The sequence below is a fragment of the Chelonoidis abingdonii genome, chromosome 12 (genome assembly GCF_003597395.2).
Source record: "Chelonoidis abingdonii isolate Lonesome George chromosome 12, CheloAbing_2.0, whole genome shotgun sequence".
Taxonomy (NCBI): Eukaryota; Metazoa; Chordata; order Testudines; family Testudinidae; genus Chelonoidis; species Chelonoidis abingdonii.
In genome coordinates this window covers 2,502,356-2,522,818 of record NC_133780.1, presented here as the reverse complement: position 1 = coordinate 2,522,818, position 20,463 = coordinate 2,502,356, and the positions used below count along the sequence as shown (strand labels likewise).

Sequence of the window (20,463 nt, the reverse complement as noted above, 5' to 3'; positions counted from 1 at the left end):
TAAAAATCCCCAGTGATGGAGATTCCACAACCTCCCTCGGCAATTTATTCCAGTGCTTCACCACCCTGACAGGCAGGAAGTTTTTCCTAATGTTCAACCTAAACATCCCTTGCTGCAGTTTAACCCCATTGCTTCTTGTCCTGGCCTCACAGGTTAAGGAGAACAATTTATCACCTTCCTATTTACAGCAACCTTTGCATTCATATGTCCCTCCTCGGTCTCCTCGTCTCCAGACTAAACACACCCAGTGTTTTCAACCTTCCATCATAGCTCACGTTTTCTAGACCTTTCATAGTTGTTGTTGTTCTTCTCGGGACTTTCTCCAGTTTGTCGACATCTTTCCCAAAGTGTGGCACCCAGAACTGGGCAAAATACTCCAGCTGAGGCCTAATCAGCGCGGAGTAGAGCGGGAGAATTATTTCGCATGTCTTGCTTACAACACTTCTGCTAATACAGCACAAAATGATGTTCTCTTTTTTTTGCAACAGCGTTACACTGTTGACTCATATTTAGCTTGTGATCCACTGTGATCCCCCAGATCCCTTACCGCAGTTCTCCTTCCTAGGCAGTCATTGCCCGTTCTCCCAAGTGCAGAACTTTGCATTTCCAAAGCAGTTGTAACCCCTCCCAGCTTGGTATTGTCCGCAAACTTTACAAGTGTGATGTCTGTGCCATTATCCATATCATTTATGAAGATATTGAACAGAACCAGACCCAGAACAGAGCCCTGCGGGGCTCTGCTCAATATGCCCTTCCAGCTTGACTGTGAACCACTGATTATCTGTATCTATCTACACATCCCCAAACACCCCCTCTAACTATCTACCTAGCCCCAAACACCCCCTCTATCTATCTATCTATCCCATCACCCCCTCTATCTATCAATCAATCTATCCACCCCACTGTTGAGTGGGTCTGGCTATCTCCAGCAGAAGGCACTGCTGCACAGGCAGATATTCCCCAGCAAGACTCAGACATGGGCCCCTGGCTGAGGTCTCAGGGGCTGTTGAGACCCTAAAGGCAACATCTGCCTTTGCTTTGCAGGTGGAAGGAAGCCGGCCGAGATGGCTGGGAAAGATTCTGAGCTGGAGAAAGGCCTCCATGCCATCGTGGGCAGCTTCTACAAATACGCCAAGGGCCCACCCGGAGCCAAGGCACCGGACCAGGCGGCTTTCCAGAAGTTGCTCAGCAATGAGCTGAGCCATCAGCTCACGGTGATCCCCGGGTACTCACACCCCAAGGCACCAGCAATTGCCAACTGCTCACTGATGGCTCTGCTGGTGCCCCTCACTCCCGACCCGCAGCCCCCTGCTGTCCCAGCTCTGCCAGGGCCTCTCAAACTCAACTCGTAGCCCCCTGCTAGCCCAGCCCTGGGCTCCCTCACCCCAGCTCTGTCGGTGCCCCACGCTCCCGACCTGCAGCCCCCTGCTATCACAGCCCTGTCGGTGCCCCTCAGTCCTGACCTGCAGCCCCTGCTAGCCCTGCCCTGGGGTCTCCCTTTTCTACCACCAGCTCTGATGATGCCCCTTAATTCACCCTCCTTTATCCACCTCTGCCGCTAGCTTGTAGCTCAGCAACACACACACACACACACACACACAGCAGGTGTGATTCCTTCCAGCAGAGGCCTTCCCCCACCCTCTGCCCCCCACCAGTAGCAACCTTCACTGGGTAGCTGCTTCCCCCACCGAGGCTTTGCCATGTCTCCCTTGTGTTTCAGGACGTGCAGAGCACAGAGGCGGGGAAGGACCTGTTGAAGAGGTGTGCAGACAAGAAGGTCGTCTCCTTCGAGGAATACTGGGAGCTGGTCGCCTTCGTCTGCCAAACCATCCAGTGTAACAATTACAGCAAACGTAAGAGTTCAGTGAAGGCTAGTGGGGAAACCAAGGCAGGCACCTAACTAGGCAACTCCCCCAAATCCTTCACCTCCAGAAGTTAAAGAAAACCTGTCCCCCTCCCCCACTGCCCTCCCCCCGCAGCCTCTAAACCCAGTTGCCCTAAAACTCCCCAGCTCTCTCAGAGACTGGAATCTGTCTGCCTACCCTCTCCTCCTGCCACTGGGATCCCAGTTCCCACCCTGCGTTCCCCACACCTCCTGCCTCTCCCACTGCCGGGATCCCCACCCTGCCCTGCGCTCCCCACACCTCCTGCCTCTCCCACTGCCGGGATCCCCACCCCGCCCTGCACTCCCCACATCTCCCACTGCCGGGATCCCCACCCCGCCCTGCGCTCCCCACACCTCCTGCCTCTCCCACTGCCGGGATCCCCACCCCGCCCTGCGCTCCCCACACCTCCTGCCTCTCCCACTGCCGGGATCCCCACCCCCCCCTGCGCTCCCCACACCTCCTGCCTCTCCCACTGCCGGGATCCTCACCCCGCCCTGCGCTCCCCCATCTCCCGCATCTCCCATTGCCAGGATCCCCATTCCAGCCTGTGCCCCCACATCTCCCGCCTCCGCAGGCGGCAGGTTTGTATAATTTTTGGTGGTGCCCAAAATGGTGGTGTCCCCTCGCTCCCTCCCTGAAAGCCGATATAAAATGAAGCTACAGCGCATCGGCACCACAAGATTACAAAGGTCAATTAAAAGTGGGAAGTCAGAAGCAGCACTTGCCTGCTTCAATATTCGGTATTACATTTTGTTGCACTTGTTGTGACAAAGAGGGAATGTTCTTAATGTTTTCTCTGAATAGTGTGTGGGTGCCTCAGTTTCCCCTGCAAGGTGCCAACTGAAGGCATTGGGGACAGAGAGATCAGGTGGCCTCCTTGTCCAGAAGAGACACAAAGGCCAGAGGAGGGAGTGTCAGTTTGGAGCTGGCTGGGGAAATGGGGAGAGGCCCAGAACTTGGGTCTGGGCTCCCCACCCCCCCAAGACGGACCTGACTGAGGGGTCCTGTTTTCTGTACCTACAAGCTCTGTTTTAGACTGTGTTCCTGTCGTCTAATAAACCTTCTGTTTTACCAGCTGGCTGAGTCACATCTGACTGCAGAGCTGGGGTGCAGGGACCTCTGGTTGCCCCAGGACCTGCCTGGGCAGACTCGCCGTGGAAAGCGCACGGTGTGGCATGGATGCTGAATGCTCCGAGGTCAGACCCAGGAAGGTGTAAGCGTCTTGCTCTGGAGACAGTCTCCTCCGAGAGAAGAGGCTCCCCCAGAGTCCTGACTGGCTTTGTATGGAGTAGTTCCAAAGCATCCCAGCTTCCCCTTCCACATCATGCGCTTCCCGTAAGTCCGCAAGGCACTGACACTCCCTCCTCTGGCCCTTGTCTCTTTCCCAGGCATTAGGAGGCCACCTGATCTCTTTGTTCTCCAACACCTTCACTTGGCACCTTGCAGGAGAGCGGCCCAGGCCACCAGTTGCCCGGAGACAGGGCGTCGGCCATTCTCTGTGCAGACGGCAGCACATTGACCCTCTAGGGCTCTACAACAATCACACCCCCTTATCTCACCACCTAGATCCCTGAGAAATGCATAGGGGAAACTGAGGCACCCACAGAGTATTCAGAGAAAACATTAAGAACATTCCCACTTTGTAACACCTGTATACGATTAGTTACGTACTTTAAAGGATGTAAAATAATCAAGTATTGTGCTAAACACAATGATACTCCAAGCTGACCACCAAATTTTAAGTTGCACAATTCTCCCCTCAGGTGAGGGCTCTGGGGTGGGGCTGGGGATGAGGGGTTCACAGCGCAGCAGGGTGCTCAGGGTTGAGTTGCTAAGGGCACAGGCTCTGGGGTGGGGCAGGGCTGGGGATAAGGAACTTGGGGTGCAGACAGACTGCCCCAGGGCTAGGGCCAGAGAGGACTCTCCCCCATGCCCGGCAGTAGCAAGCTCCAGGGGAGGGACCCCTCCTCTCCCCCCTTTCCCCTCCCCAGCACACTCACTCTGCACCACAGTCACTGCACATGCTCCTAGGGCCTCTCTCAGCTCCAGAAAGCCCACTCGCCTCCCCTACGGGGGGGACTGGGGCAGGGGGGGGGGTTGCCATCAGTGTATGGACCTTCACCTGCTGCTGCCACTCACCATTAGCCACTCATGGATGGGCTGCCCCTGCCCGCGTGGGGCAGGGCTGGGACTGCCGGTGGTGGCTGGGGGGGCGGGGGGTGTCACAAAATTCACCCAAGCCCCAGCTGCTCAGGTCTAGGAAGCCGCCCTCCCCCATCTCCCCTGTGGTGGGTGGGTGGGTGCTGGCGGGGGGGCTGCCATCACATGTGGCTTCCTTCCTCCCCTGCTGCCCCTCACCCCCCTCACTGGATGGGGCTGCCCCTTCCCTAGCGTTGGGCAGGATGGGGGCTGTGGGGAGGAGGGGGTGGATCACAGGGTCAAACCTCACCGAAGCCCCAGCAGCTGCTCAGGTGAGTGAGGGTCACTCCAGAGGTCCCTCTCCTGGCAGGAAGTCCCCTTGGTGTCTCCTCCAGGTGGGTGCCCGGGACGGGAGAAGGGCCCCCAAGCACGTGCGAGCCGCCTCCGCCCCCCTTCTCTCCCCCTCCCCGTCCCGAGCTGCTCCCACAGTCTGCAGCCGCTGCTCTCCAGAGCCTTAGGCACCAGCAGGCAGCCGGCAGCACAAGCAAGGGAGAGAGGCACCGGCTGGTTTTTTCGGGCACAGAAGCTCTGAGTCGTGGGGGGGCAGAGCCAGGGGAGAAACCCAGCTCCGAATATTGGTGGAGCACAGCCCCCCGCCTTGAATATTCCTGGTGCTCAGGCACCATGAGCCCATATAACCTGCCGCCCCTGCCCGCCTCTCCCACTGCCAGGATCCCCACCCCGCCCTGCACTCCTCACATCTCCCGCTGCCGGGATCCCCACCCCACCCTGTGCTCCCCACATCTCCCGCCTCTACCACTGCCGGGATCCCCACCCCGCCCTGCGCTCCCCACATCTCCCACCGCCGGGATCCCCACCCCACCCTGCACTCCCCACATCTCCCACCTCTCCCACTGCCGGGATCCCCACCCCACCCTGCGCTCCCCACATCACCCAACTCTTCCACTGCCGGGATCCCCACCCCACCCTGCGCTCCCCACATCACCCAACTCTTCCACTGCCGGGATCCCCACCCCACCCTGCGCTCCTCACATCACCCACCTCTCCCACTGCCGGGATCCCCACCCCACCCTGCGCTCCCCACTTCTCCCACTGCCGGGATCCCCACCCCACCCTGCACTCCCCACATCTCCCACCTCTCCCGCTGCCGGGATCCCCACCCTGCCCTGCACTCCCCACATCTCCCACTGCCGGGATCCCCACCCCACCCTGCGCTCCCCACGTCACCCACCTCTCCCACTGCCGGGATCCCCACCCCGCTCTGCGCTCCCCACATCTCCCGCCTCTACCACTGCCGGGATCCCCACCCTGCCCTGCACTCCCCACATCTCCCGCTTCTCCCACTGCCGGGATCCCCACTCACACCCTCCCTAGATCATTTGTTCCAGTGCTTAACCACCCTGACAGGCAGGAAGTGTCTCCTAATGTCCAATCTAAACATCCCTTACTGCAATTTAAGCCAGTTGCTTCTTGTCCTGGCCTCAGAGGTTAAGGAGAACAATCTATCACCTTCCTCTTTACAACAACCTTTGCATTGGTATGTCCCTCCTTGGTCTCCTCGTCTCCAGCCTAAACACACCCAGTGTTTTCAACTTTCCGTCACAGCTCACGTTTTCTAGACCTTTCATCATTTTTGTTGCTCTTCTCTGGACTTTCTCCAGTTTGTCCCCATCCTGAAATGCGGTGCCCAGAACTGGACACAATACTCCAGTTGAGGCCTAATCAGTACAGAGCAGAGCGGAAGAATTACTTCTCGTGTCTTGCTTTCAACACTCCTGCTAATACATCCCAGAAGGATGTTCTCTTTTTTGCAGCAGCGTTACACTGTTGACTCATATTTAGCTTGTGGTCCACTGTGACCCCAGATCCCTTCCTTCAGTTCTCCTTCCTAGATGTCACTTCCCATTTCACAAGGGGAGCACTTTCCTCATTGAATTTCAGACCATTTCTCCAGTTTGTCCAGATCATTTTGAATTTTAATCCTGTCCTCCAAAGCACTTGCAACCCCTCCCACCTTGGTATCATCCACAAACTTTACAATTGTGATCTCTGTGCCATTATCCATATCATTTATGAAGATATTGAGCAAAACCAGACCCAGAACAGATTCCTGCGAGATTCTGCTCAATATGCCCTTCCAGCTTGACTGTGAACCACTGATTATCTATATCTATCTACACATCTCCAAACACCCCCCTCTACCTAGCTACCTAGCCCCAAACAGCCGCTCTATCTAATGTAATCTATCGATCGATCGATCTATCCATCCCACAGTTGAGTGGGTCTGGCTATCTCCAGCAAAGGGCACTGCTACACAGGCAGATATTCCCCAGCAAGACTCAGACATGGGCCCCTGGCTGAGGTCTCGGGGGCTGGTGGGACCCTAAAGGCAACGTCTGCCTTTGCTTTGCAGGTGGAAGGAAGCCGGCCGAGATGGCTGGGAAATGCTCTGAGCTGGAGAAAGGCCTCCATGCCATCGTGGGCAGCTTCTACAAATATGCTAAAGAAAAAGGCGGAGCCCAGGTGCTGGACCAGGCGGCTTTCCAGAAGTTGCTCAGCAACGAGCTGAGCCATCAGCTCACGGTGAGACCCGGCTACTTGCCAGCTGCTCACTGATGGCAAAGGGGAGGGGTCTGGCGGTGCCCCTCAATCCTGACCCACAGCCCCCAGCTGCCCCAGCTCTGCTGGGGCCTCTCAAACCAGACCCGTAGCCCCCTGCTGCTATCTCAGCCCTGGGATCCCTCACCCCAGCTCTGCTGGTGCCCCTCAGTCCTGACCTGCAGCCCTCGGCTGCCCCAGCTCTACCGGAGCCTCTCAAACCCGACTCGTAGCCCCTTGCTAGCCCAGCCCTGGGCTCCCTCGCCCCAGCTCTGTCGGTGCCCCACACTCCCGACCCGCAACTCCCGCTATCACAGCCCTGCTGGTGCCCCTCAGTCCTGACCTGCAGCCCCTGCTAGCCCTGCCCTGGGGTCTCCCTTTTCTGCCACCAGCTCTGATGATGCCCCTTAATTCACCCTCCTTTATCCACCTCTGCTGCTAGCTTGTAGCTCAGCAACACACACACACACAGCAGGTGTGATTCCTTCCAGCAGAGGCCTTCCCCCACCTTCTGCCCCCCACCAGTAGCAACCTTCACTGGGTAGCTGCTTCCCCCACCAAGGCTTTGCCATGTCTCCCTTGTGTTTCAGGACGTGCAGAGCACAGAGGCGGGGAAGGACCTGTTGAAGAAGCTGGATACAGACAACAATCAGCTCATCTCCTTTGAGGAATACTGGGAGCTGGTCGCCTTCATCTGCCAAACCATCCAGCGTTACAGTTACAGCAAATAGTGACCGTTGAGCAGAGACCAGTGGGGAAACTGAGGCAGGCTCCTTCCTGGGTGACTGCATCAAAGCTTTCACCACCAGAAGTTAAAGCAAACCTTTCCCTGCCCCCTACTCCTTCCCCCCACTCCCCGCAGCCTAAAAACCCATTTGCCCTACGTTATAAACAGATAGTTAAGGGTTAATGTCTCTGGTACCTGTAAAGGGTTAAGAAGCTCAGTGAACCTGGCTGACACCTGACCAGAGGACCAATAGGGGACAAGATACTTTCAAATCTTGGTGGGGGGAAGTCTTTGTTTGTGCTCTTTGTTTTGGGGGTTGTTCGCTCTTGGGACTAAGAGGGACCAGACGTCAATCCAGGCTCTCCAAATCTTTCTGAATCCAGTCTCTCATGTTTCAAAACTTGTAAGTAACAGCCAGGCAAGGCGTGTGTTAGTCTTATTTTTGTTTTCTCAACTTGTAACTGTTCTTTTTTGCTGAGAGGATTTTACCTCTGTTTGCTGTAACTTTGAACCTAAGGCTAGAGGGGGTTCCTCTGGGCTCTTTGAATCTGATTACCCTGTAAAGTTGTTTTCCATGCTGATTTTACAGAGATGATTTTTACCTTTCTTCTTTAATTAAAAGCTTTCTTTTTTAAGAACCTGATTGATTTTTCCTTGTTTTAAGATCCAAGGGGATTGGGTCTGGACTCACCAGGGATTGGTGGGGGGAAAAGAGGGGGGATGGTTAATTTCTCCTTGTTTTAAGATCCAAGGGGTTTGGATCTGTGTTCAGCAGGCAATTGGTGAAGTCTCTCAAGGCTGCCCAGGGAGGGGAAAGTTTTGGGGGGACAGAGTGTTCCAGACACTGACTTCTGGCTGGTGGCAGAATTACCAGATCTAAACTAGGAATTAAGCTTAGAAGTGTCCATGCAGGTCCCTACATTTGTACTCTAAAGTTCAGAGTGGGGGAGGAAACTTGACACCCTAAAACTCACCAGCTCTCTCAGAGACTGGAATCTGTCTGCCAACCCCCTCGTCCCGCTGCCGGGAGCCTCATTCTGCCTGGGCTCCCCACATCTCCCACCTCTTCCACTGCCGGAATCCCCACTCCGCCCTGCGCTCCCCACATCTCCCGCCTCTTCCACTGCCGGGATCCCCACCCCGCCCTGCACTCCTCACATCTCCCGCCTCTTCCACTCCCAGGATCCCCACCCGCCCTGTGCTCCCCACACCTCCTGCCTCTCCCACTGCCGGGATCCCCACCCCGCCCTGCACTCCCCACATCTCCCACTGCCGGGATCCCCACCCCGCCCTGCGCTCCCCACACCTCCTGCCTCTCCCACTGCCGGGATCCCCACCCCGCCCTGCGCTCCCCACACCTCCTGCCTCTCCCACTGCCGGGATCCCCACCCCGCCCTGCGCTCCCCATATCTCCCACCTCTTCCACTGCCGGGATCCCCACCACGCCCTGCGCTCCCCACATCTCCCGCCTCTCCCACTGCCGAGATCCCCACCCCGCCCTGTGCTCCCCACATCTCCCACTGCCGGGATCCCCAACCCACCCTGCGCTTCCCACATCTCCCACCTCTCCCACTGCCGGGATCTCCACCCCTCCACTGTGCTGGGACGTTCCTTCTCCTCGGGGCTGATGGCAACAAGGGAGGGTAATCTCAGTCACTCTGGCTATTCAGTGGGGGTGTGATTAAAACCATTCAGTTCAAGAGAATGAGTCATCTCTCTTGAACTCAAACATATAACTGAACCATCTCTGTTTTGTTTTGAACTATAAACACATTTTTAGGGCTTTCCCCCCACCCCCCCCAAGATTCTACAAGATACATTTCAGCTTTTTGTTGTAAACGGGTCTCTTATGAACAGGCACAAGAACTAGGTTCTCAAAAGACATACAGCCCCTTGAAAACAAACCAAGATTAGACCCTGGTTCATTTTTTTGTAAATATATTATTTTAAACTTTTAATGACTTTGAGTTGCTAGAAAGAGTGACCCACAGTGTTCAACCGACTCCCGGATTATATTTAAACTGTCCAATAGAGTTCTACCAACTCCAGGGGTCATATTAAACTGTCCAATAGAGTTCTACGAACTCCAGAGGTCATATTTAAACTGTTCAGTAGAGTTCTACCAACTCCAGGGGTCATATTTAAACTGTGCAATAGAGTTCTACCAACTCCAGGGGTCATATTAAACTGTCCAATAGAGTTCTACCAACTCCAGGGGTCATATTTAAACTGTTCAGTAGAGTTCTACCAACTCCAGGGGTCATATTAAACTGTGCAATAGAGTTCTACCAATTCCAGGGGTCATATTTAAACTGTTCAGTAGAGTTCTACCAATTCCAGGGGTCATATTTAAACTGTGCAATAGCATCTGTGAACTCCTGAGGTTTTATTCATTTCATATTAATCAGAACTCACCATCCTCACCCCCCTCACTGCTGTGGGCGTACACCCATCAGATGTAATTACTGATCACTAATACATTAACCCTGACGGCAACAAGGGTGGGTAATCTCAGTCACCCTAGCTATTCAGTGGGGGTGTGGTTAAAACCATTCCGTTCAATAGGGTGGGTCAGCTCTGTTGTACTCAAACACACGTCTGAAACATCCCTGGAGTATTTTTATCATTACTATTGCAAACACATTTTTGGTTTCTTCCCCCTCCACAAGATACATTTCAGCTTTGTCCCGTCAGTGGGTCTCTTTTACACAAGACACAAAAACTAGCTCCTCACAAACAATTTTTTTAAAATTTAAAAGACGTGCAGCTCCTTCAAAACAAACCAAGCGGCTCCATTACAACTTTTAGCTCGCTTAAGGGCCACAGAGACCTTCTCACAGAAACACCAATAGTCCCAAAGCCCTTTTCAATATATATATATATATATTTTATTTACAGCTACCAAGTTTTCTATCGCATGTTTGTCCCCTCACCAGTCTCTACTGAATCCTTTTAGATTGCTTACAAATAGTCTTTTTCCTAAGCAGGGTTCTGTAACTTTTTGTGCGGACCAGACGGTCAATAGAAGGCTGGAAGCAGGCATCTTCTAGTTTGGTCATTTTCTTTAAAACACAGGCAGGGTCTCCACTGAATTGCACCGCGTTTATCCAGGTCACCCCTTGCGCTAAATGTTCTTGGGTTAGGCACAGACATTCTATAGCATCATCTCTGGCAAGAACAGCGTTTAATAAGCTTTCCAAACACAGCGCAGCATAAAGGCCCCAGAGCTTGCAGTTTATGTCCAAGTCACACAGTCATGGTGCGGCTGAGCTTTCGTGTCTAGGACACAGCCCTCACAATATTCAAAAAGCTATTTCTCAGGGCTGTGTCACTGCTGAGCCGGGACGTCCCTTCTCCCTGGGGGCCAGGTCGCTGCTGGGCCAGGACGTCCCTTCCCCTCATGGCCGGGTCGCTGCTGGGTCGGGACGTCCCTTCCCCTCAGGGCCGGGTCGCTGCTGGGTCGGGACGTCCCTTCCCCTCAGGGCCGGGACGCTGCTGGGTCGGGACGTCCCTTCCCCTCAGGGCCGGGACGCTGCTGGGTCGGGACGTCCCTTCCCCTCAGGGCCGGGACGCTGCTGGGTCGGGACGCCCCTTCTCCCTGGGGCCAGGTCACTGCTGGGCCAGGAGGTCCCTTCTCCCCGGGGCCGGGCTGCCCTGTCTCTGTCCCCGAGCCCAGGGGCACTGGAGCCGGCTGCAGTGCAATGAGGCCAGGCTGCAGCTGCAGCAGGACCCGCCTCCTCTGCTGACTCAGCGATTCCTCCTGTGGCTGCGAGGTGCCTCCATCCTTCCCCACCCAGCCCTGACTCAGCACAATCTGCTTTCTCCCCCTCCCCCCATTAACCCTCGCCTCTCCAGGGCTGCTGGAAATGACTGTGCGCCTCTGTGATTGGCTGTGGCAGCTGCCCCGGCTGTGCAGGCAATGTTGGGGGGGGGTCATGGTGAAGTCATTTTGGGGGACAGTCTAAGCAAACACCTCCTCCCCCCTTCCTGAAACTGCCCCACAACAAGCCATGAAGCCTGGCAGCCAGGACTCCTGGGTTCTATCCCCAGCTCCGGGAGGGGGGTGAAAGCTAGTGGGTTAGAGCAGTGGGGGGCTGGGAGCCTGGGTTCTGTTCTGAGCTCTGGTTTATTTGATATACCACTTTGAAAATGTCCTTGTAACCAGGTTAATATCATCCAAAGACTCGATAGAATCAGCTACTCATGCAACACGCAATGAAATGCCTGTGTCCTGCCTGCTGGGCAATCCGAGTACATTTCCATGGCATGTCCCTCACACTGGCAGGCTAGGGAGACTGGATCCTGGTGCCTTCACCCTCCATCAAATCTCCTCCTCGAAATATATGGCAGCTTTTCCTCTGAATCGGAATCTCCGAGGGCTGGGAGCGGCCCCACAGATGCACCCCAGGTGGTTGTCAGATGCATGTGACCTCCCCATCATGGACAGTGGCTAGAAAAGAAAAATAGTTGGATACTGATACCTTGCAGAGATGCAGCCAGCTCTGGGGTGGGTCTTGCCCCCGGTGTTGCTAAAGATAGGATTGTGACACTGCACCCCATATTCACCGCAATGGCATGATTATGACATAATAATGATGTATTTTGTACAAGCTGTATCATGTGAGGCTTCTATGAAAAAGACACAATTCCCTGAATATGATTATCCTATTTTTACGCATGTATCATTTGTGTATCTGAATATTGATTGTGTAGTTGTATTTCGAATGGGCTTCCTCTGGGTAACACCCACAACTAGCCTTCCAGGTACAACAGTGAGGACTCTAGACAGGGCTGGTGGCTCGTCAACAAAGACAGTGGCCTGTGAAAGAGCTTAGGCTTCCTGCCAACGTTTCAGCCAGCCTATGAGTTATGGCTTCTATGCCCCAGAAAGGACATGTGACCAGACAACGTGACATTAAACTCTAGTTTGCCACCTGTATTTTGCCAGAAACTGGGCTGGGAACTTAGCTTGAAACAGAGGGGTCCCCGCTGTGTGGAGAGACGATATGAGGTGGGGAGGGATATCAGGACTGGTTTTCACTCCTCCACAACTGGGGAAACCGAGGCAGCCAGGCATATGTGGCTTGTGCCTTGAGCATCTGCAAGCCTGCTTGTACCGTCAGTCAGGGTGAGCTATGGCGAATTCAAATCCTATCGATCTTGCATAAGAAACTTAGCGTGCCTTTTTGTTTATTTGCCAAGTAATCTGTTTTGATCTGTTAGCTATCACTTATAATCCCTTAAAATCTCTCCTTCTGTAGTTAATACACTTGTTTAAAGGTTTAATCTTAACCAGTGTGTCTTGAAGTGAAGTGCCTGGGAAAATCTCAGCTTGGTGGACACAGGCTTGTTGTGCAAATCTTTCCCACATCAAGGGGAAAGCAGCTATATTAATGAGCTTGCATTGTACAGATCCGCGTGCAGTGCAAGACAGTATAATTCTGGGTTTATAATCCAGCAAGGGTGCAGGGCTGGGGAGCTGGGAGATTGGCTTTTGTCTCCTGTATGTCCTTGAGAGGCTTAGGTAAAGCACTCAGGTAGTTCAGTTGGGCGTGTGGCATCACCTGCTGTCGTGCTGGGTGATAACAGGGCCTGGAGATGTTGGCTGAGCCACCAGCAGAGCCGCGTGAGAAGGGCCAGCCCAGTTAAGTGGTGAGGGGCAGGGCCAGCACTAGCATTTAGGTAGCCTATGCAATCACCTAGGGAGCCAGAATTTTTGGTGGGCGACATTTTGGCGGAGGGGGCGGCCGGCGGTTCCGGTGGAGCTGCCGCAGTGGTGCCTGCGGAGGGTCTGCTGGTCCGCGGCTCCGGTGCAATTGCCGCAGTCGTGCCTGTGGACGCTCGGCTGCTCACGTGGCTCCGGAGGACTGCCCGCAGGCACGACTGCGGCAGCTCCAGCAGACCCGCGGACCACCGGACCCTCCGCAGGCACCACTGAGGCAGCTCCATGGGAGCCGCGGCACCAGCGCGCGGGGCGTTCAAACCCCTAGCGCTGGTCCTGCCTGGGGGTGACAACCCATCACAAGGACAAGGGTGAGAAACCAGCCTGACCTGCTTCAATGGTCCCCAGCATTTCCTGCCAGGCCTCAAAGTCCAGCGAGTCCTTGAATTCCTCGAAAGCCGGGTCCACAGCAACGATATCCCCATCGTCATCTTCATCTCCCTCCTCCTCCTCCTCCTCGCAATTAGCCACATCCTCATCATCTCCCTCCTCCTCCTCCTCCTCCTCCTCCTCGCCATTAGCCACATCCTCATCATCTCCCTCCTCCTCCTCCTCCTCGCCATTAGCCACATCTTCATCAGTCCAATCATCGTCTTCACTGCTGGACCCTTCGTCATTTGCACCATCCTCTTCCTCCTCCCCACCGCGGCTCGACTGATCCTCTTGGACTCTACAGAAGGAGAAATCTACTACACCAGCCATCTGTGCATTGCACACACACACCTCTCCTTCTGTGTTCATACTGACTGCGTTGTGTGTGTGGGTGCATAAGGATCTGTGTGTGAGGTCAGATGTGTGTGTGACTCCATGTGTGAGTGTCTGTGTCAGCAACACAAAGAGAGGAACATACAGACCGAGTAGCCCTAAAAAGAAGTGTGCATTTGGGGGGGGGACCACACTCACCTTCTCATCAGCTCCTTGATGCCCTAGATGCACGAGAAAGCGACAGGATTAGTCCCTGGAACTACCCACCACAGTCACATGCCGTGACCCCTTGTCAGTGAGACACCAGCCCCATGGGACAGCCCTTTCCCACCACTCCCAATTCCCACCCCTGCTTCATCCAACCCCTCCTGTCCCCAGCTGCTTTCCCTCCATACCCCTTCTGCTGCATGTTCCTCGCATCATACACCTGCCCATCTCCCCTAACCTGCTTCTGCCTCGACAGCCTGTTCCCCTCTCAGAGACTCCAGGAGTCCTGACTCTCAGCCCTCCCCCAACCCAATAAACCCCACTGCCGTCCTGGAGCCGGGAACGGAACCCAGGAGTCCTGGCTCCCAGCCCCATTATACAATCTCCCATCCCACAGCTCCGTCATGAAGCACTTGGCAGATGAAATCCCGCCTCACTCTGAGGAAGGCAATGTGATCAGAGGTGTCCAGCCCTGCCCGGGCCCTGGACAGGGTCTCGTTACGAAATGTCACTTCTTCCTCCAGCTCCTTCAGCCTCTCCTCCATCTCCGTCCGGTTCTCCTCCTTCAGCCTCTCCACCGTCTCTTTCATGCCCTGTTCCTTCTCCTGCAGGATCTGGTGGAGAACCCCAAACTCCTTGGCGATATAGCCCAAGAGGTCCTGGGTGCAGCTCTGCAGAGGGCGGAGAAACCAGCGAGAGGTTCAAAACATGCCACCCACGCAGCATTGGTGGGTGGCAGGACAATAGGTGCCTCAGTTTTCCCAACTGTACAGTGGGGAGAACAGCACTTCCTTACCTCACAGAGGGGCGGGAAGGGTGAGCACAGGAAAATGGAGCGAGATGGGAATTTTTTTGACTAAATGTTTTTTATAGAAAAATTCAGAACAATCGAAACTGTGTGTGAAACAGCGTTTGGATGCGACAAATCTCCTAAATTAGGAAAAGTTTGGCAGGGAAGGTAAGCTAAAGGGCCAGGCCCTGGTAACTTAGGGCCAGTCACTGACTTCTAACAATAACAATACCTAGCACTTTTCATCCTCACATCCAGCAGCCCTTGACAAATGTTCCCGGCTCTGCCAACCTCTGGGTCTGCTCAGTAATCCTGAGTCTTGGCTACTTTGTTAACGAGAGCTGGTCAAAAAACCAGACTTGCAGGAAAGGCTGATTTTTCAAAAGGAGGGATTCCGAAGGAAGTCAGTGTCATAATCCCTGTCTGATGGGTAGGGAAACTGAGGCACGGATTGAGGCAATGACTGGCCCAAGGTCATCCAGCAGCAAAGCCAGGAATAGAACCCAGGCATCCTGAATTTCTCGCCAGCACTCAAGCCACTAGGGTACGTGGCATCGCTCGCCTAGGGCTATATGCATGGTCCAGCCACTAGGAGGGGACAGCGAGCCTCCCCCGTAAACATGGGTTAAAGTCCGACCCCATCTCGGGACCATACCTCCAGCTCTGCTATGTTCTTCTGCTGGTGGTGCTGGTCCTTGGTGGCTGAATTCAGATTGTCCTTCAGGGGGACGAGAGACGCCTTCAGCTTGTCCTGCGCAGCAGAGAAACCCACCAATCAAAAGGGTTTTTACCCCTTCCTCACAGGTCAGGTCTTCTCAACCTTTGATCATTTTTGTTGCTCCCCTGTGGCCTCTCTCTAGTTCAGCCCCATCTTTCCGAAAGTGCAGCACCCAGAACTGGACATGACCCTGCAGCTGAGGCCTCACCAGTGCCAAGCAGGACAATGACCTCCCGTGTCTTACGTACGGCACCGGTGGAACCCTCCCCCCCCCCGCCCCAGAGTGATATTAGCCTCTATTGGGGCTGCATCACCCGGGTGACTCCTCTTCAGTTCCTGAGCCACCAGAACCCCCGGCTCCTTTCCGGCAGCACGACCACCCGGCCTGTGCTTCCTGGGTTCGCAGTCCTGCCTGTGATTTTTTTTCCTTCCTACGTGTAGTACTTTGCACGTGTCTTTGCTGAATGGCATCTTGATTTCAGCCCCATTCTCCAAGGACACAGCGAGGAGTCCCCTCCACCCCCCCGAACTGGCACTCAGGGGATGGAATGAAACAGAAGCAGTGCTGGGGACAGAGTCAGGGAGTGTCCGCCAGCCAGGGGCGGCTCTAGCCATTTTGCCGCCCCAAGCACGGCAGGCAGGCTGCCTCCGACGGTTTGCCTGCGGTGGGTCCGCTGGTCCCACGGCTTCGGTGGCAAACTGCGGGAGGTCCACTGAAGCCACGGGACCACCAGACCCTTCACTGGCAAACCGCTGAACGCAGCCTGCCTGCTACCCTCGCAGCGACCGGCATAGCTTCCTCCATGGCTTGCCACCCCCAGCACGCGTTTGGTGTGCTGGAGCCTGGAGCTGTCCCTGCCTCCAGCCTAGTTTGACCTACTTGGACCCCAAATTCCCCTCCCAGAGCTGAGGACAGAACCCAGAAGTCCTGACTTCCAGCCTCTATCTTCTAACCCAGTAGATCCCACTCTCAGAGAACCCAGGAGTCCTGGCTCTCAGCCTCCCTGCTCTAACCACTAGACCCCACTCCGCTCCCAGAGAACCCAGGCGTCCTAGCTCCCAGCCCCCCCAAGCTCTAACTATTAGACCCCACTCCCCTCCAAGAGAACCCAGGCATCCTGGCTCTCAGCCCCTGCCACTCTAATCGCTAGAACCCACTCCCCTCCCAGAGAACCCAGGCATCCTGGCTCCCAGCCCCCCCGCTCTAACCACTAGACCCCACTCCCCTCCCAAAGAACCCAGGGGTCCAGGCCCTCACCTGATATTTCTGGACAGCGTTTTTGACAGGCAGGAAGACGTGACCACGGTGCTGGGGCAGATCTCGGCAGATCACGCAGATGGGCCCCTTGTCCTGGCTGCAGAAGAGTTTGAGGGGCTCCTCGTGCTCCACGCAGATGGACCATCCAGACCCTTCTCCACCTGGCTGGGTCCCCTTGTCCAGCTTGAGCAGCCGGGCTTTCTCTGCCAGGCTGCACAGGGCCCAGTTGGTGGCCACGCTGCACAGGGCGAAGGGGCCCCGGCACTCGGGGCACAGCCCCCGGCGCTGCCCCTTGGGGACGCAGGGCTCCAGGCAGGCGGCGCAGAAGCTGTGCCCACACTCCAGCATGCGGGGATCCCGGAACAGAGACAGGCAGATGGGACAGAGCAGGTCCTCGGCCAGGCTGGACACGTCCAGAGCCGACGCCATCGCAGCCCCACACCGCGAAATGTCCCCCGGTCAGCCGGAGCCAAGGGCACTGGGGCTTTTGCTTTCACTTTCTGCACACCCGTACACACACCCCCCGCCAGAGGAAAGGGAGAACCCGGCAGCTGCCACCACCTAACACACTTCCGCAGGCTGTGCAAAGTTCAGCTCCTTTGCGTGAGTCATAAGCAATGCCTGGAGCTGGAGAGAGAACCCAGGAGTCCTGCCCTCCCTCCAGCTCTAACCCAGTAGCCCCCACTCCCCTCACAGGGCTGGGGATAGAACCCAGGAGTCCTGAATCCCAGCCCCTCCGCTCTAACCACTAGACCCTGTGATGAACTGGGACTGTTCTTAATGTTTGCTCTGAATACTGTGTTGGTGCCTCAGTGTCCCCTAGGCAGTTCTTAAGTATCTAGGTGGTGGGATAAGGGTGTGTGATTGCTGCAGAGAAAAGGGCCAGTGCCCCTAAATGCCTGGCACTCTGTCTCCTAGCAACTGATGGCCTGGGCCCCCCCTCTGCAAAGGTGCCAGCTGAAGGTGTTGGAGACAAAGGGATCAGGTGACCTCCTGGCCCGGGAAAGGAGCTGAGCAGAAAGGAGGGGGAGTTAGTCTGGAGCTTGCTGGGGACAAGGAGTGAAGTGCAGACCTAGGGGTCTGGCTCACTGCCCCCCAGAATGGACCCGGCCGAGGGGTCTGGTTCACTGTATCTACAAGCTCTGTTTTAGACCCTTTCCTGTCATCGAATAAACCTCCGTTTTGCTGGCTAAGAGTCACGTCTGTCTGCAAAGTGGGGGTGCAGGACCCTGTGGCTTTCCCAGGACCCCTTCTGGGTGGTCTTGCTGTTGGAAGCTCACTGAGGGGCAGAGGATGCTGAATGCTCCAAGGAGAGACCCAGGAGGTGAAGCCGTGTGAGCGTCTTGCCCTGAACAAGTCTGCTCCAAGGGAGAGGAGGCTCCCCAAAGTCCTGACTGATTTTGTGGGGAGCTGTTCCAGAGCATCGCCCGGGGACTCCGTGACAGACCCCACTCCCCTTCCAGAGCTAGGAAGAGAACCCAGGAGTCCTGGCTCCCAGCTCCCCACTCTAACCACCAGACCCTACTCCCCTCCCACAGCAGGGGAGAGAACCCAGGAGTCCTGGCTCCCAGATCTAACTCACTAGCCCCCGCTCCCCTCACAGGGCTGGGGATAGAACCCAGGAGTCCTGAATCCCAGCCCCTCCACTCTAACCACTGGACCCCACTCCCCTCCCAGAGCTGTGGAGAGAACCCAGAAGTCCTGGCTCCCAGATCTAACCCACTAGCCCCCACTCCCCTTACAGGGGTGGGGAGAGAACCCAGCAGTCCTGAATCCCCTGCTCTAACTACTAGACCTCACTCCCCTCCCAGAGCTGGAGAGAGAGAATACCCCTTTTTCCCCCATCTACCCTTCTTTGCTCCTTACTCCTCCTTCCCACATTCCCCTCTGTATCCCTTGATGGGTGTTTTTTTCCTCCCCACTGTGGTCCTGTTCTACCCCCATTCAACCTCTCCCATAACCAATATGTATTGGGGGGGGGGGGCTGGGGGGAGAGGGAATTAAAACTTCCACTACACCCCTTGCAATGAATCCCCCCTCCCCCCATCCAGGGGGTCTCAAACTGGGGGTCAGGACCCCTCAGGGGGTCGTGAGGGTATTACATGGGGGTCAGAAACTGCCAACCTCCACCCCAAATCCTGCTTTGCCTGCAGCATTTCTAATACTGTTAAATATATAAACAAGTGGGGTTTTATGGGCGTGGGGGGTCGCACTCCGAGACATGCTGTGTGGAAGGGGTCGCCCGGGAGAACCCCTGCCCCCATTCCTCCTGGAGCAGAGCCTGCAGTTAGCACTTTCCCCCAGCAGGGTGCAGTCATGCGCTCAGGTGCTATGTGACCCCCACCCCTCGCGCACGCTGCCTCCTGCTGCTGTTTCCAGGGTCCCTCCTGTGACTTGCTTTCCTGCCTGTTTGCCCACTCCCCTCTCTCCAGCCTCTCTTCTCCACCCCACCCCCGTCTCCCCAGGTCCCAGGGCTGCCCAGAGGGGGCACAATTTGCCCCAGGCCTCAGGCCCTGCAGGGGCCCCCATGGGAATATACTATTCTTTGGAATTGCAACTTTTTTTTATGGAAGGGGCCCCCCAAAATTGCTTTGTCCCAGGCCCCCTGAATCCTCCGGGTGGCCCTGCCAGTGCCTGGGCTGCTCCCCAGCTGTGAACCAGGTCGTCCCACCCTGCGGCAACTTTCATTTGTCCATTTTCTTTCTCCGCACCCCCAGCCCTCGTGCGCCCGTTGCGAGCCTGGCTCCAGTCTGGAGCCAGGTCCTACCAACGTTCAGCCATTTTCTCTTTTTCTTCCGTCATCTGCCTCCATCCCTCTCTCCTCCGTTTTATGGCTGGGACCCCTCCCAGCCTGCTGCCACTGACCTGTATTCGCTCGCTCTCAGCCGGGTCCTGCCAACCTGCAGCAACCTTCCAGGGCTTTTCCTCCTTCGTTTGTTCCTTGACCCTTTCTTTCCTTGCTCCTTTTGCTCGGTTTTCCTTGCTCAACATTCCCCTTTTCCCAGCTGGTAACCACTTCTCCAACTCACCAGTTTTCATTCTCTCGCTCGCTCGTTTTCTTTCGTTCCTTTTCTCCCCCTCTGTCAGGGCCGGCCTTAGGGAAAATGCCACCCTGGATGAACTTGGTTTTTTGGCACCCCTGGCCCGTGTGTGCGGTGCCCCCCCCATTGCCCCAGCCCCCTGTGGGTGCCCCTGGCTCCCCACTCTTCCTTCACCCTCTAACCCCTGCACCCCTAATCCCTGTACTTTCTCTTTCACCCTTAACCCTGGCACCGTGTCCCTTGCACCCCTAACCCCTGTATTGTGCCCCCTGCATCTCTGACCTCTGCACCCCATCCAGTGCCCCTAATCCCTGCACTCCCTGCCTTTACCCCTACCCCTGCCCCCCCCGTCCTGCACCCACATGGGGAAGCTGGCCCGGATGCATGGACGCACTGCTGCTCGCTCCCCGGAACGCTGCTCCTCCACATCTCCCAGGGGCAGGGCCGGCGCCAGGCACCAGCTTAGCAAGCAGGTGCTTGGGGTGGCCCTCCAGAGAGGGGCAGCACGTCCAGGTATTCAGCGGCAATTCAGTGGAGGGTCCCTCACTCCCGATCGCGGCATTTGGGGGGGGAGGGTAGCTGCTTGGGCAGCAAAACCCCTGAAGTCCGCCCTGCCCAGGGGGTTGGGGGGGAGCAAGGAGCGACGTCAGG

At 56.0% G+C, this 20,463-nt stretch overlaps 1 protein-coding gene and 1 long non-coding RNA gene across 2 annotated transcripts in view; both read right to left on the bottom strand.

The window, feature by feature from the left end:
• Positions 1-9,977: 9,977 nt before the first annotated feature.
• The window catches only part of LOC142047634 (uncharacterized), a 57,933-nt gene continuing 47,447 nt past the window's right edge, over positions 9,978-20,463 (bottom strand). Inside the window, exon 2 of the long non-coding RNA XR_012656902.1 lies at positions 9,978-11,473. This is a non-coding gene — a long non-coding RNA (uncharacterized LOC142047634). The remainder of the gene's footprint in view (positions 11,474-20,463) is intronic.
• On the bottom strand, positions 11,479-17,240 carry LOC116835965 (nuclear factor 7, brain-like). Its single transcript, XM_075071536.1, has 6 exons — positions 16,772-17,240; positions 15,451-15,546; positions 14,443-14,676; positions 13,997-14,019; positions 13,423-13,763; positions 11,479-11,821 (listed from the first exon to the last, which is right to left on the bottom strand). Exons 1-6 carry the CDS (start codon positions 17,198-17,200, stop codon positions 11,787-11,789), a joined length of 1,158 nt encoding a protein of 385 aa, XP_074927637.1. The 5' UTR covers positions 17,201-17,240; the 3' UTR covers positions 11,479-11,786.

What these genes read in the sequence shown, in the direction of transcription:
- LOC116835965 (XM_075071536.1), bottom strand. Translation starts at nt 17,200, where the DNA reads ATGGCGTCGGCTCTGGACGTGTCCAGCCTGGCCGAGGACCTGCTCTGT. An exon ending in AGAACATAGCAGAGCTGGAG is followed by an intron (nt 14,677 to 15,450) that starts GTATGGTCCCGA and finishes CGCCCTCTGCAG; the next exon opens with AGCTGCACCCAGGACCTCTT. An exon ending in ATCAAGGAGCTGATGAGAAG is followed by an intron (nt 13,764 to 13,996) that starts GTGAGTGTGGTC and finishes CTCCTTCTGTAG; the next exon opens with AGTCCAAGAGGATCAGTCGA.